General features: G+C 39.9%; 1 protein-coding gene across 1 annotated transcript; it reads right to left on the reverse strand.

Moving 5' to 3' along the window:
• Positions 1-8,155: 8,155 nt before the first annotated feature.
• LOC110066532 (uncharacterized) lies at positions 8,156-15,944 on the reverse strand. The gene is made up of 2 exons (XM_020746403.2): positions 15,876-15,944; positions 8,156-10,699 (listed from the first exon to the last, which is right to left on the reverse strand). The coding sequence occupies exon 2, from the start codon at positions 10,674-10,676 to the stop codon at positions 9,891-9,893; it is 786 nt and encodes a 261-aa protein (XP_020602062.2). The 5' UTR covers positions 10,677-10,699; positions 15,876-15,944; the 3' UTR covers positions 8,156-9,890.
• Positions 15,945-17,409: the final 1,465 nt, after the last annotated feature.

A 17,409-nucleotide genomic window follows, 5' to 3' on the forward strand; every position in this document is an offset into this window, starting at 1 on the left:
CGGGAACTTTAAAGTTAGATCTTTGGGCGTTAAAATGTCGGAATCCAATTTTTTTTTCTTAGAATACCTTTTTTACATATTATAGAGATACCAAAACCACAAAAAACCTTGTTGGCCGTATACACACTTTAAGTGCATCGCGGAAAACGCAGTTCTATTTCTCGGATATTATATTTAGGGGCATCTTTTGCACGACCATAACTTGTTAAGCCTACAATACATCTAGATAGCAACAAAAGCTAGCCAACAAAGGAATTTAAATTTACCTGGGTGGCGAAAGATTCGTTGCGGACTGCACCTGCGCCGAACCGGGAAACAACATAGATTCTCATAGATCATAGTATCATAATATGATTATGTAACATTTACAAACAGCATGTACATATGGAACACATTGGAAACAGAAACCGTCGAAACTCTTGCAATCGTCTTTTCGTAATTTAGTCTTTGTCAAACCAATGGGTTGAACAGTATACTTCTTATGTATTCATGGTATGTATTATTTTGCCTGGATTAGCTTAAGGTTACCGTATACCCTTAGAGGTGTCTCGCGTCCAAACAAGACAAGACCCGCCTGGATTCTATAACGAGTTGCTCGTATCGAACTTCGTTCTTGTTTTCTAAAAAATAAAACTGTAAGCCCATAGGCACTTAACTTTGTGAAACTTTTACGGTGAACGGCCTGGAACATCCCGTTAATGCCGGGGTCTTTGCTGCGAAACTTTGCATTTAACTGTGTGAAACTTTTACGGTGAACGGCCTTTAACATCCCTTCAATGGGTATTTATGAAATTTTTACGGTAAACTACCTCTAGGAATATGAGTGTCTGGTTGCTTAGCTTTCAAGTAAATTAATTTTATGAAAGTTGTGTTGACAGTGCTTTGCAGTCTTGGGCAAGGCATGGATCAGTGACATGAACTGAGATGGATCACCAACATTCAAGCTATTTATTATCAATATTTTTTTTATTCATTTTATGATAAAGATTTTAATGTGGTTTATACACTTTTATCTCGCAATTCCAGAGTGGGAAGCTCAGAGAAGACAGTTGTCCAGAGAAAAAGAAAAAGACGTTTTTCAATACTTTTGAGGTAAACATGGTGTTACTAAACCAGCTCCCTTTAATTGTTTTAGGGAGCTGGCATAACCCATTATTTTTCAAAAAAATCATTAGAAATAATTGTAAACTACTAAATCGGGGTAAACATATAAAGTGTGCTGCTGTTGTTGAAATTACAATCATTATTGGGCTAGCAATGTAGAAGTAAGGCCGATATGTATAAGTAAAGGACTTCAATATTATTTTTTTCTTCATTTCCCTTACAGCATTACATAAAAGTAATTTTGCAACAAACATTTCTTTGGTGAAAGCAAGTTTGATCTGAATGTCTAGAAGGATTAGAGCGATCTTATTTTAAACATTAGTGTGAATCATTTTAGATGTCAGAACGTAAAGTGCTAAACTGTCACGCGTATGCTGAACCTGGAAGGCATCTGAAGTATCGGAAAACAACGTGCTGGGAGACATAAGACATTAATACATTAAGACATAAATGGTAAGTTGTATTTTTTTTTAAGGGATAACATAATCAAAGTGTAGATTTTGCTCATAGCGGCAAAAATAACCACATATTGCTAATTTATCTCTAATAATAGTCAAAAGACAATAGGCTGTTGAATAAAGGTCCTAAAAAAGGCGTTTGTTTTTAATCTAGGTCAAAACGCTGGCCAGAACGCTGGCATTTCAAATTTACTCTTTACTGCTGGCTGGCTACTTGGCTAATTGCCATTTTTCTAGCTCGGTATTCAAAATTTTCATTATGTCTGGCTGGGAGTTTTATGAAATAAAGTCGATCTTGCTAGCAGTGAAGAGCGGATATTTTTTTCCCAGGAAAGTTAATTATTAATGCTAATTGAAGTGGGAGCACAGAATCAGTGCTTGGGAAGTCACACCTTAAATTTCCAGTTAAAGTGTCGTTGGGTACTCCTGCTCCATGGCCGGTGGCGAAGTGCATGTAAGTTAGTTGCGGCTTCAAGCCAAACGCACTCAGTTCAACTAAGTAAGCTTATGCCAAACTGTCAGTTTAGCAATGGTACAATTAATTTCAACACTTACAAATGAGCTTTATCGAACTTTCCTTTCACGTCTTTTTTAAATTTTAAAAACTCTAACGGCAAGATTTTGTAATTTCTAGCCAGCTTCGCTTGATGTATTGTGTAATTTTGTCTCCACTTCACAACGAATGAACACACAGCTAATAGGCATGCAAGTAAGTTTATTTGGGGAGGACCTGGCAAGATCCAACCCAAACTACGTTACAGCAACTACCTGAATAAGAATCTACATAAATCATCCAATAACTACTGTTCGTCAGACAGGTGTAAACTCTTATCGCCGACCCAGCTTGTGCAATCTGTCCTTGTGGTTTCCCTATAAAAAGCTCATCTTCAGAGTAGACGTGAATACAACACGTGTTTGACGACTGAGCACATTTATTAGGACGTAGGACGTGCACAGACATAACGGAAACTAAACGAGCTTTACATCTGACTGCCATTATGACTATAGTGTCCACTACTTTGGACCAAAATCTCCTGCGTATACAAATATAACGTGTTTACGGTTACAGAGCAACGAAATTAGCACACAACTAGCAGACAGTCTGGTTTGTCCACAGCTTTGGACCAATCCCCATTTACAAACACATCATGCCCGTTAGGCTGGTTGTCCACAACTTTGGACGGAAATCCCCGTACATAAACATATTACGCCAGTTAGGCTGGGGTGTCCACTACTTTGGACCAAAAAACCCCATGTACGAACATATCATGCCAGTCAGGCTGGGTGTCCACTACTTGGATCAAAAAACCCTATCTACAAACATGTCATGCCAGTTAGGCTGGGGTGTCCCCTTCTTTGGACCACAAAACCCCATGTATAAACATATCATGCCAGTTAGGCTGGGGTGTCCACTACTTTGTACCACAAAACCCCATGTACAAACATATCATGCCAGTTAGGCTGGGGTGTTCACTACTTTGGACCACAAAACCCTATGTACAAACATGTCATGCCAGTTAGGCTGGGGTGTCCACTACTTTGGACAGAAAACCCCCATATACAAACATATCATACCAGTTAGGCTGGGGTGCCCGCAACGTTGGACAAAAACCCCATAGACAAGCATACTGTGCCAGTTAGGGCGGGTTGTCCACTACTTTAGACCAAAACCCCCGGCAAAATACAAATACTGATATCGTACCATTTAGGCTAGTAAATAAGGAAAATCACAAGTAAAGAACGCTAATACAGAAGAGGATAATGATAACGGAGCTGAGCAACCGCTAACAATAGAAGTGCGATTAGAAGGGAGGCCAGAAAAAAACTGCCGTAGAAAGCCTATTTGGAAAAAAGGCAGGAAATCTGGGTAGGAACCATGGCTCATGCTCCGGCGATTGGTAGCCTTTCCGACGGAGGCTTTACAAAGGTAAGACTGTCGATAGTGCAATAAAAATACCTCAAAGACTAAAATGAAAAAATTAATCGGAGCTCTGAACAGGGTTGATTCAGAGGCCTAGGTGACTATCACGTGCTACACTCCTCCTTATACGCCCCATTCTTTCTACCCATGATGATGCACCGGCCTGAAGCCCAGGCCGCGTTATGTCCACAGCTAACAGGCAAATAAGTTTATTTGGGGAGGGCCTGGCAAGAATCAACCCAAATACTATAGAGCGACAAAGTATTGGGCGGACGAGAAAAGGAAAGCAAAAATTTAAGACCCAAAAACTTAGAAGCTGTGAGTGAGTCTTTGCTCAATACTATCATTTACCCATGTCTTTTTCGCCTCAGTAGACTTACAGTGGCCAGGGCGCTGAAAAATATGGTCGTTAATGCTATTATCAGCCGCCGAGGTGGCCCCACCCGAACGCAAGGAATGAAGACCGAACTTAGATAGGTCAACCTCAATGTTTTTCAAGTCCCGTCGAAATCCATCCCGAATACAGCTGTAGATGATAGGCTTATCTGGGGAGACTAACTTGCAAAAACCCTTCCCCTTGGAAGTGGGCTTGAAAATGAGGTCCCGTGAATTGGGAGGAATGTGGAATTTATCTAAATACCTCCTGACCAGACTAACGGGACATGTGGAGCTAGACAGCTGAAAAATAACTTCTTCGTTTTCTCTGCGGAGCTGGTCGTTCTTACTTTTATGCACCTGAATTACCGTGAAGCCTTCATTAAGGAAATACCACTTCTTCTAACTCTAGAAATTGATATCGTCAAATCTGAAAAAGCCAGTGAAACGGAGAACATACGTGGTAACATTACGCAAATCCACAGGGTTATCCAGATTGGCATGGCTAACAATTTTATGGATCAAATGTGAGGAACAGGTTCTTTACGGTTGACAGTAGCAGTGCCAAGAATTCTATTGGATGCCGACCTAAACAGCCTCAACAACAAACTTATTGGTTGGAGAGGGAACCCCAGCCATAACATGGATTCATGGACCCATCTAATGCCGTAAAAGGTGGGATCCATCACGCTGGGAGACTGGAACTGCTCAATGAAATGCTGTAAGTAAAGAGCTACCTGAATAGGCTCAGCGGGAAAACTATTTTCGGTAGGCTTACAGATAGCGAACTCTTTCCACTTGCGAAATGCACGGTGATACTGAAAAGAAGTGCTGAAGGCCTTAAAGGATCAATATGTCCGTGAGACCCTGGATAAATCCATCTCCTGGCATCACCTGATCTCGCCGGAAACCCGAGAGCAAAAATCTCTGAGGAGGCAAAAAAAGAGCTCAGAACGATATCTAAATAATTGTGAGTAGAACATACAGCCAAGACATGCATGCGAGTCTTGATCGGGTCTAAATCGCAAATAATAAAAACGAAGCCGACAGGCAAGACGTGAAGAAAAACATAGCGAACCTAAACCGGCTAGGGACAAAGAATGAAATAGAAAAAACAGTCTACGAAAGAGTAAATGTAAACCCCAAGGGAATCTGTAATTCTAACAAGGAAGAAAACGTCTATGAACAAGAGCTAGATTTGCCAGGGAGCAATGTGTAATACCCTCTTAGGGACGAGGGGAGCCTGGGACGGCTGAAATCGATTCTAAGCGCTACAACATCGAAGTTTAACGATCTGGAGCCAAAGAGGGAGTTGCGAACTTTCCCTTTGATGAACAGTTTCCGCAACTTGGGAAGGTACACCCAGTCGATGACAAAATTGCTACAGTGGACTCCATCTAGAGATCAGGAATTCCAAAAGAAAGATGACTTGCATAAGGGGACTATTAAGGTCCCTCTGGCATAGCACAGCTCCAAATGCTTAATGACCCTAACAATGAGGCAGACTGGGGGACACAACCAATTGTTGATAAATCCCCAGTCCTGGCAAAACGGGTCAACAGCTTCGGAACACCTAGGGTTAAATCTGGGTAGTTTGGCGTTGTAACTGCAGCCAAACCTGTCCACGCTATGAGGGACCCAAAGCTCGTCTAAGCCCTGAAGATAACATCGTTTAGTTCATAATCATTAAAATTGATAAGCATGCTGATTAGTTCCGCTCTAGAGTATTAAAGGTCCGTGGGAATCCACTTAGGATCCAAAAAGATATACGAAACTGTAGTCAGATGTGAAACGCTGTGGAGGGCGTGCAATTGAAGGTCGACCCTCCGGCTAGTAGAATGGAAGCGACCGTCTGTTGGTTGTCAGAATACCAGATGGCTTTAGAGCTTGCAAACGCTGTTAAGATGAGGCACACAGCCTAAAGTTTCCTCCACGTCGAACTTTGCGATCGACCAGTTCTGGTGAATCACCAGTTCAACCTCCGATTGCAATTGAACGAACGCACCACAAGCTGAATCAAAAGCATCAGAAAATTAATCTTGGTAGGAAGAGACTTAGCCCCCAATATACTTTGCCATTTGTGTCTCCAAAAATCAATTTCAGAAATGGCATCCTGGGTAAGCAATACTACACAGTCCCAAGAAAATCAGGCCGGCAATGCTTGCTACGCGCTTGACGTGAACGCGCGTAGGGTGCTGAAAGGTAGACGTGGTATCACGTCGTGAGAAAGCTTGGAGATTCGCCTTGGTAAAACCATCGATAGCGTTGAGAATAACTCCTAACCAGGTTATGATCTGTATGGGCTCTCACTGGGACTTGTCTTCATTGGTAACAAAGCCGGACTTCAATACGAATCGGAATGCACACCACGACTAAACTATATTTGTCTTGGCGGAAAGAGGATCAGCTCCCCCACCAAGGCCGTAATCAAGAATCAAAGGAAACTGTGAAGAACTCGTGGATACATCGCCTGCATTCATTTACTTAATCTATAATAAGTTTATAGTTGATAATTTTTGAAATTACTCTTTGAAAGCCTTTTTGAAAGCTCAAGTAGTACATAAGCAGTGTAACTAGGCAAGTAAACAAAAAATCAAATTACAGGCTTATTATATAGGCTGCTTATAACTTTTAAAATGGAATATATTAATTAATTTTGATTGGCATTGGAAAATAATTATTACTACATTAACTTGTACATGTACTGTCAATTGACTTCTGCAGTCTGTTACACAAGGAAACCATTAAATACGAGTTCACCATAATCACCAGTCCCAAATTAACACCCAGTCAGAGTTGTTGGTCATAATATGTATAATATTAGTGGGTCAGCAGTGAATTTTGGGTCAAGGTAAGTTTGAGTGTGGTCCTTATTCAGCCGGTTAACATTCGAGTGTTGCATTATGAAAAGGCTGTACTGCAGTAATGAAGAAAGTATGTCACATGGTTTCGACATTCATAATTTTAAGACAATCAGCTTGGGAATGCCAAGAATATTTTGCCCAATTTTACTTCAGAGGGATATGGATTTTACGAGGAATCCACTGTAATTGGTTAGGCTGTAGTGCTCTCCCTGCCTAATAATAAACATTTTATGTATATCAGTATTCTAATTAGTTAGGCAAAGTTGAGTAATAAAAAAAAATATTGCAGGCATGAACAATTTGATTTTAGCTAGCTGGTAAACGGGAATAGAGAGAAAAGTACTTCTTCAAAGATTATAACGATCATTTCAAACAGTTTTCAGCATCCCTCCCAGAAAGGGCTACTTGAAAAAGCTTGGCTGAAAATGATACTCTGCCATGAAATCCCCTGCTACATCTTGTACCAAAGAAGTTCAATTTTGTTTCTGAAATTGAACCTTAAGTGAAGGGGATGTTTTTATTTACAGTTATATAAGTTTTCTCCATGTAACTATGCCCAAGGGGGTGGATGGGGGGGGGGGGGGGGGCGGGGGGTGAGAAGGGGCCTAACCAAGTTTTACACAAGGAGGCTCTGCCCCAAGGTCATTATACTTTCCCTTTTGTGTAGTGTTTTTTCCAGGAAAGGTTACCCTTTCATATACATGTAGCTTCAAGCTTGAAACCTCATTCACATATCTACAGTAGACCCATTACTTCTCTTTTCGTGGATAAATTAGCAATGCATGTTTAAAATCCCTGCCTTTTCGTCATAACTCCCGCTCTACGTGTGAGCAAAAGCCCTAGGCAAAATACAACATATTTTCAAAAGCGAAACACATGAACCAAAATGGCCGCTCTCAACTTTGGAGGTTTTCGAGGAACTCCTACCCAGGCTTTCCATGTTATCTGCCAAAAGTTTACATCTGAGTGAGTGACACATTTGCATATTTTGCCCCATAACAATAGTCATTTCTACGCTTTGCGTATCCACGACTAAAAATGGTTATGGTAGGTGGATTGACAGTGTTTGGAAATCGCGCTCTTACGCTGGCGCTTTGAAAGAAAACCCTATCAACCTATACGTTTTCTGAAAGCTTAATAGTTATAGAATACAATTCTATCTTTAAAATTTTGTAAAAAGTTATTGTCGCAGTGACATTAAAAGAAATACCCAGAAATGCTGCTTCGCTTAAACTGGTTCTCATCCGCGTGAATTATCAGAGCGGCGCGATTAACATCAGAAATGTTTTCTCATACATCACCCTGAAAAAGGGTGTGTGCGATTTTCCAGATGTGGGTTGGTTTTTTTCCTACATCCTCCTAAAGTTTGCTAGTTTCAATGCGGACGTTTCCTTCTACTAAAGAGGCCATAACTTCGAAACGGAAGCGCTTGATTTAGTGCAAAAGAAGCCTTTATTTGTGTTCAATACTCGACTGATATAAGCTAATATAAATGAGATTATGCTAGTACACGTGTGCTGGCAATGCGTTATACTTATAACAGAGAGCGGGCAAGATGAATCAAATCCTGCGCTGTGATTGGCTACCCGAGCGGGCAAGGTGGAGCTATCTTGCCCGCTCGGGACTACCCGCCGTGTCCCACAAGAAAAATTTCCCGAAAGCCATATAATAAATCCTTTATTGACCAAGCTTGTTCGGCCAAGATGGCTGGATATTGGCCTCGTTCTTTTTTTGCGTGTTTCTGGACCTCGACTCCGTCTCGGTCCACAAACACGCAAAAAAAGAACTTGGCCAATATCCAGCCATCTTGACCTCACACTTGGTCAATAACCCATATTTATTACGATATCGTTACCATGGGAAAGACACATCTTACAGTGCCTCTTGTATAACATTAAAAGATATAATTTCTATTTACAAGGCTAAAAATGGTTAAAGGTAAAAAACACCGAACGTTTTCGACACTAGGTCATCACCGGGGTAAGTAAAGACTGTCGGTTAATTGTGTACCTTATTACATGATATTTTACCGACATATTTAATTTCACGAATTTCGCGATTTAAAAAAATTCGCCAAATTAAAGTGACGCGAATAATAAGTGTGACTCACATTTACTTTTGACGTTATTGAACCTTTCATAAAGGCAAATTCAAAAGCCTTTTCAACCTCAAAGACAAAAACACTCACAGATCACACGCAGGGTACAAAGGAGACTGTTCTTGCTGTGACAGCTACATTTGCGAGACCATGAGAAATATGCAGGTTCATCAGGGGCACCCAACCACCGTTTTCTGTCAAATGCTTTTAAAAGCTGTTTCAGGCTATCTGGAGTACTTTTAAAGCTCTGTAGGTTAATTTTAGGTTGCGCTACAAAAATTTTATCTGTTCGGTTATTCTAGGGGAACTTGAGTATTCTCGAATTTATTAGGGCTTTTTTGTCCATTCCCTGAAAAGCTTAGGTCTTATCGCCTGTCCGAAAATGATAGCTGACCTTTTTTCGGTACTCCAAACGACATTTTTTACAATTCGAAAACAATAGACATTAAATATCTCATATCACGAAAGTTCGAGGTGACAATTCTTTTCAGAAAATCAGTGGGGATTAAAGGCCTTCCGAACAGATAATTTACCGAAACGATCCGTTGGGTGCCCCTGGTTCATTGCTACAGATAGGTTGAGAAACTGTTCCCATCGGGAATTACGTAACTGATATATTAAATGCACAATTAGCGGACGGTCTTCACTTACCCTGAAGATGACCTAGTGTCGAAAGCGTTCGGTATTTCTTACCTTTTAACCTCTTTTAGCCTTGTAAATAGAATTATTTTTAAAATCAAAGCGAATATTATGGACATCAAAAGATATCATACTGTGGTTGAATCTTTGCACAGGTACGTAAATCTTATTAGCCGAGTGCAAAGACCTTTCTCGAAGAGTATTAGCCCGACCTTGTATCATCCCGAATTTGACGAAAATTATTAACTTGCTGTGTTAGGAGCATATCATTTTACTGAGCGACAGTGTATCTTTAAGAAATTTCTTTTCGAATGATGACAAAACCTCTCTTTCAGTGTTGACCGTACTGCACCTCAAAAAAGATGAACTTTCATAAGAAAATGAGTTGAATTATTGCATTAAAATTGCATTAAAAGACGAACTTTCGAGTTTTACACAAAAGTAGCCAATGCAAATACAAAAAACAAAACGGCTGAGACTCCCACTTTACTGGAAGAAGACGTCGCCCTGGTGCATCCACCACCGGGACAATCTAGCTTGCAGTCTTCGGCATCGCACTTAAAGTGGCATCCCCCACCGGTGCAGATTAGATGGCATTCTTTTACGCCAGCTGGACAGGTCATGGTGCATCCACCCCCAGTACAACCGAGCATACACTTTTCAGAATCACAGGTACTGTCGCAGCTTCCACCAGTACAAACTTGATCGCAACTGTTGACGCTCTGTGGGCAGGTCATGTCGCATCCTCCCCCAGTGCAGCCAAGCGTGCATTTTGCAGCATCACAGGAGGCAACGCATCCTCCAGAGCATGTTACGCCATTTGGCAAGTTAGTGTTCATGCAACCTCCAGGACAATCTTGTTTACAGTTGTCGGCATCGCACTTGAAGTCGCATCCCCCACCTGTGCAGATTAGATGGCAATCTTTTACGCTTGGTGGACAGGTCATGTTGCATCCACCCCCAGTGCACAGAAGGTTGCACCTTTCAGCGTCACAATTGCTGTTGCATCCTCCACCCGTGCAAATTTGATCGCAATATTTTACATTCTGCGAACAAGTCATGCTACATCCACCCCCAGTACAATAATTTGTGCAGTTTCCAGCTGCATTGCACTCACTAGGAGGCGAGCAGCCAGTGCAACTTACGTTGCTGGCGGAGGAGACCGTGATCCCGGTAAGCATAAGTGGCAACAGAGGGATGAGCAGTGGTAACGCCATTCCTTTCAGAGCAACAGCCAAATCTATCGGAGAATAAAAGCCATTTGAAATACTTAGTGTACCCATCCAGAATTAACTGTTTATATTGAAAATCTGAGACTCAAACTTTGTTAGCGTCGAGATGAATTTTAGAAAACCCTCATTCTATCGATCTACTTGGGTACACTATTGGGCAAGCCCGAAGCCCTTGCCCCCCTCTGTCCCAAACTTACTTACATAGGTAGCTCGGTGGATGGAAAAACGAACAAGACTGTTAGTCTAAATGGTGGGCAAAAAGGGGTTTTCGTTTCTACTTCTTCGAACTCCCTATATATAGCAATATAGTAGACAAGAAACAGACATTAACCCGCAGGTAGGGTTTGGTTTTATTCCTACTCCATCCCTCCCCCAAGTGGCACAAGGGGAGTTAAGGGGGATGGGTGAACCCCCCTGGGGATATCAAAATTGTCTTGTGTTTAATTGCTGGTTTGCACTGACATGCCATCAAGAATAAAAGAAGTCGTGACTTTTCAATAAATACGACTGATTTATGTATAACTTCGCCAAGATTTGTGTCTCAGAGTTATTTAGCTGAGAAATCTTTCTTCCAAGTTGATATCTCTCGGAATGAGAACCAATATGGCGGTCGTAAAGTCTTTCTCTGAGGTTTGCTAATAAAACGCAAAGATTACTTTGGAGCTCTAACACTTACTACTCCATCTAATGCAGGGACTGTTTTGCAAATAAAAAGTTGAGTCGTCTTGTTACTATGTGACAACTTTCTCGGACTGCTATCAGTTTTGCTTTCAAACACAGTTTGCAAAACGCCAATTTCTTCAAGGGTTGACAAAATGTCAGAAACTATTTCAGTTCGGATCAATTTCGAGACATTTGACTCAATTTTGCTAGCTATTGTAGCTTCAAATCTGAGCCAAAGCTGGCCTGGGTCGTCCAAGTTTGGCTAGGTAGGATACGTGTTGCGCCATTCTTGACCAGGCAAACAGTTTGTCCTCCCCTGAGACAAGCTCAGAATTTTCGAGTCAAGCATTAGAAAATGCCATAGCTACACGGACTTGCCTTTTTTGTAGGTACGAAGAAAAAGGGTTGTATTGTGTGGTTTTCGTAGGATAGTATGGCTGCCGCTCGTATATCGCGGGAGCAGCAACAGTGTGCAAGGTCGACTAGGGATGAATAAACATTTGAAAAGTTCTTCATCAGAATTTTAATCTATTTCTCTAAATTGAAACAAATATATATATTTTTAAATTCTAGGGAGGGGGTTGCCTACCCCCCCCCCCCCCTCTTCGTCTTTGTACACCTGCATGAGGGTGAAGAGGAATCCATTGCAACATTTACTAACAGTTGGACATTGCACATCCTTACTGCGTTGTAAATTCGGGTTTTTCTGTCAGTCCTGTACGCAAATGAATCGCGTTGTTTTACCTTTGTATCTCGCTCTTTGTATTGAAAAACAGTATTGTGTCTTGTCTTTTATTGCTTTCGTATTACGTTATCTCTGACCGTTACCTACAGAAGGAACTGAAATTTCTCGACTTGTATTATAAGAGAGCACGTCACAACTGTAAGATTATTTTGGTCTAAACGAGCATAGATTTCAATATACAGCAATTTATTCCAAGGAAAACATAAAATTCTGCTTGAAGACATTTATGTTTGATTACTGTCAGAACACGTCTTGAAGAAAAGCTTTGAGTATCATATGGTTCCTTTGGAAAACTTCGCGGGTCAAATAGTATTGCAACGGCCACCCAAATTGCACAAGAGAGCACGGTAACACCCGTTTCTTATTGCATTTTTGTATTACATGCATAACATAATTGTCCAGAGGTTCTTCCTGGCGAGCTTGTTCTTATTAGCGCTGTTTGAAGGAAATTTGCAATGCAAATCAAACGCCTTTACCAGCTGTTTATCCGAGCGTAGTCATGGCACCAACACTTGAAGGGATATTGATTTATTTCGCTGTTTTCAGAAATTGAGTGTTGAATTAACATTGAACTGAAGCAATTCGGTCAAAATATGACGACAAAATTAAGTTGTGATAAAATATGTGGAATTGCAACATTGCTTATTCACTTTGTCTTAGAAAGAGTTTTAGGCACATAAAGCCCGTGCGCGAACTGTGTGCAGTCACTGCGTTCAGAGCAAACGGTTACTCAGTAAGCAGAGGCTTATATGTTATTTCCTTATTACACTACTGCACTGCAACCCCCCACGCCCCCCTCCACCCACTAATGATGCGTGCAGCTTGTCATTTTTCAATGGTTTAGCGCTATCATCTGTTCGAATAAACAGCCAATACCATTACACTATAGCTACTGTAGTAACTGTACTGCACCCCCCCCCCCCCCCCTCCCACCACTTCTTCAGTCCAACGTAATGCGTAAAGCTAGTCATTTCTCAATGGCTTAGCACTGTCATCTGTTTGCGCACATCGATAGTCAACATGTAACAACCAGCGAATTTAATTAGAGCATGCAAAACTCATGCACCTCTGAATTTGGCTCGGAGATGACATCAAATAAGAGTTTGAATGGTTAGAAATGGGAATAAGCGTGCACAAAAAATTCAATCACTTCTTTAATTATATAAAATAGTTTTTTACCGATCTGCTTACATTGCTTAAGAAACAGCCCCAAGTTCTTTGACCTTATTTACTCGATAAGGTTCCAAGACACAGAAAAGAAGAGAATTTGCTCATACCTCGTATTAATTCTAAAACCTAAGTTAAGTTGAGTTCATAACTTTATTTGTACCAGGTAAAAATTCCTTCAGCATAATTTAAAAGTTTAATACAGTATCTAAGTCTGCCTAACTAAACTAGCTAATAATTAATATAGTATTATATGAATAAAAACCTATTACTGAAGCTGCTTTTCAAGGATGCCGTGTCTCATTTAAAGCTGTGAGGCAAGCACCAGAGTTCATACAAACTCTGAGAGGTTTAGGCAAAAGGATGTAAAGGTTTCACAGTGTGTCCATAGACTGGCAATTAATTATGCTTATCGGTGCATTGCAGAAAATCAAGCTTCACTGCTCAAATATTTCTTTCTTTATGGGCATCGTATCAAGACCACAACTTGTTAAGCCTATAAATCGTCTACATAGCAACAAAATCTAACAAACAAGGCATATAAACTTACTCAGGTGACCAAAGATCCGTAGCGGACTGCACCAGGGACAATTTCAAGAACATATTGAAAATCAAACTAATAGTTAGTTCCAATATGATCTCTCGCTTTATAAGCCATTTTCAATTTACTCTTACATTGGACATCAGAGTATATAAGCGGCCGAGACTTACGTAATCAAAATGTTCCTTGTGACCGAAATTAATGTAATCATTTAAGCAAATGGAATAATAATACCTTTACAGTGTCAATAAATAAAAGAAACAAAAAAATTGCTGCATTACCTTTTCAGTTGATAAAACCCGAAGAGAAATGTTGCGAGTTTCAAGCAGCACGCCGAAATCTTGTTACAAAGTAACACCTGTATTGTGTAAAACAAATTGCTTCTGTTGCCTTTTATATTGCCGGTACGTCTAATATAAGTGGTGTTGTATAGGAATCGCATGAACGTGATCATGGGCACGAGTGATGTTTTGAAAGTTTCAAAATATCACGAGCGACCATAAATCGCGAAATGTACGTGCAAGTGCATGCGAGTTTTTATTTCTTCTATTTTTCTCAACAAAGTTACTCAAACACGCTATTTGTACGCGTTACGTAATGCATAACACGCTTCAATGGCTTCCAAAATGCTCACACGTTATATTTGAACCAATCAGAAAGATAATTGGGTGGCTTTACACTGGACTCTTAAGTGCACTTCAAGCGACAAAATATGTGAAATTTTAACATTGCTCATTCACTTTGTGTAAAAGTCTCTCAGAAAGCGTTTGAAGCACATAAAGCCAGTGCTTTGAACTGTGTGCAATAACTGCGTTCAGAGAAAACTGTTACTAAGTAAGCAGAGGCTTATATTTCATTTCCATATTACACTGCTGCACTAACCCCCACCCCTCTCCCGTTCCTCAGGCCAACGTAACGCTCTCAACTAGTCATTTTCCAATGGCTTAGCACTGTCATTTGTTTGTCATTTCTTCGCCACCATTACACTACTGCACTGCAGCCCCTCCCTCCCCCCTTACTTCCTCGGGCCAACACAATGCGTGCAGCTTCTCATTCTGAGCTGGGAATAAGCGTGCAAAAAAAAAAAAAACTAAAACACTTTTTGCGAATACCTCGTATTAATTCTAAAGCCTGACTATCACTACTCTTTTTTTCTTTTTTAAAATAAGAATATATTTTATAACAATATCGAGGCTGAAATTTGCAAAATTTGAAGAATATTTTAAGAATAACCCGACGCTGAGATTTTGAAAAGAATATAATTCTCTGTGTTGAATTTGTAAATACAATACAATCGTCTGTTTTTAACTAAACCGTATAAGATTCTCCCTTTCTTTAAACGGAAAGACTACCCAGAAAACTACAGCACTAGCCGTATGTTCGATGTTAACAACATTTCTGTAAGACGTTATGTGTATCCGTATCAGACTTTATTGACCACAGTCTGGCTCCAAAATTACTTAAACACCATCCAGACATCAAATACATTAAAAAACTGTCATACCCCATAATCTAAGAAAATTCACACGGATATTTTAGGCTAAAATCGGCAAAAAATAGGAATGTTCAGCCTGGGCCGGAAAAACAATATTCGTATGTATAAAAACGAGGGTACGCCTGTAGCATACAAACTCTGAGAAGATTTAAGCAAAAGGACGTGAAGGTTTCACAGTGTTTCCATAGACTCTTACACTTAATTCTGTTTAAACATGAAATTTTTTTAGGGGCACCGTTCCAAGACCATGACTTGTTAAGCCTATAATTCGTTTAGATAGCAACAAAAGCTAACAAGCAAAGAAATATACACTTACTCAAGTGACGAAAGATCCGTTACGGACTGCACCAGCGACAATTTTAAGAACATATTGAAAATCAAACTGTAAATATTATGTAATAGTAAATTCTAATACTCTTATATTGGGCAGCAGAGTGTATAAACGGCCGAGAATTCAGTAAGCAACATGTTTCGCGCGAACGAAACTTATGAAATCGGCTTTCGAGAAAATAGAATTATAATACCTTTGCGATGTAAATAAATAGTAAAAACAAAAACAAATTGCTAAATTACCTTTTCAGATGATAACACTCGAAGGGAAATGTTGCGAGTTTCAACCAGCACGCCGAAATCCTCTCACAAAGTGGCAGTCTAATTATGTAAAACAAATTGCTTGTTGCTTTTTTATACTTTTATGCTAATTAGCATATTGCTGTACGTCAAGTGGTGTTGTATAGAAAATCGCCTGATCGTACGTGATCATGGGCACGAATGTTTCAAACAATGAAATATTACGAGTGACAATAAATAGCTATAAATCAAGAAATACACGAGCAAGTTCTTGCGAATTTTTATTTCTTATATTGTCTACAAAATTGCCCAAACGCTCTATTTTGTACGCGTAACGTACTGCATAAAACGCTTCAATGGTTTCCAAGCTGCTCACATGCTCTTTTTGAATCAATCAGAAAAATAATTAGTCGGACTCAAACTAGAACCTTAAGTTCACTACAAGTGCGCTTGAAGCGCACTTGAAGTGCCTGGATTTGTTGGTAAGGAACGGCGTTCACACACGTATAAGTGAGCAGTCTGGAAGGGAATTTACTTTATTTTGGGGGTTCAATTAAGCGGGAAAACTCTGCCATACGTGAGTTTATATCAAAACTTCTGCGAAGACAAGGATCGTAAAACTATTCAGCTGAACTATAACAAGCCGTGATTTTCCGTATTAAAGATCATCTTTTTATAAAATAGGAGAGTCCAAACGTTTGGATGAAATAATACCACTTCTTTAAAATAAACACATAATCTTGCTCTCCGACGCGAATGTTCCAATTCGATCCAGGGCACAGCAGCGAGCTTTCTCAAAAATTAAGCGTGTAAAGTGTGCGCGAGTATCAGCCCTCGAACTTCGTTCTCAAGCTGATATTTGTTTTTTGGCAAATAACATTTCCGCTGTTTACATACAAATCTCAATCACATCATATAATTGTTTAATATCGGTGAATGCCAATGACTTCATGCCCAGGCTTAATAGCACCAGAACTAACATTATTATGTCACTACAGTCGAAGCTTTTCGGAACCCACCATCTAGGGAATTCGAAAAATGTCCTCGTGACCGTTTGCTTAAAAAGAGCGCTCACTCTTAAGCAACTACACGATGAGACAAACGGGTCTGGTCGCTTACGGGAGCTTTAATGCTAATTAAAATTAAAATTGCTTTTACTATCTCTTACTAAGTTATTTTATTCCGAGCGACGATGTTGAAACTTTAAAAAATGGACGAGTGACCAGTATAAGATATATTATAACATTTAAAAGACGTTCTCTGGTTATTAAAATGGTTTGAAAATTAAGAGATTTCGATTACCAGTCTGCAATCTTTGAGAAATAGTGATTAAAAAGCGCTATCGTTAAAATATTTATAAAAATATATACGTGGTTAAAAGTGTGAAGTAGAAAAAATTTCGCTAAAAACAAAACGATAGTTGTGCAGAAATGAAATGCTTATATGAAGTTCATAAAAGAATAGAATATTGCCTAGGTAATGTTTTGAGTTATTGTCCGATTCAATTGTGATTGCGGTATGCCAGGATTTCAGTGTT

Source organism: Orbicella faveolata, unplaced genomic scaffold, assembly GCF_042242905.1.
Source record: "Orbicella faveolata isolate gen_17 unplaced genomic scaffold, um_ofav_v1 contig_24, whole genome shotgun sequence".
NCBI lineage: Eukaryota > Metazoa > Cnidaria > Anthozoa > Scleractinia > Merulinidae > Orbicella > Orbicella faveolata.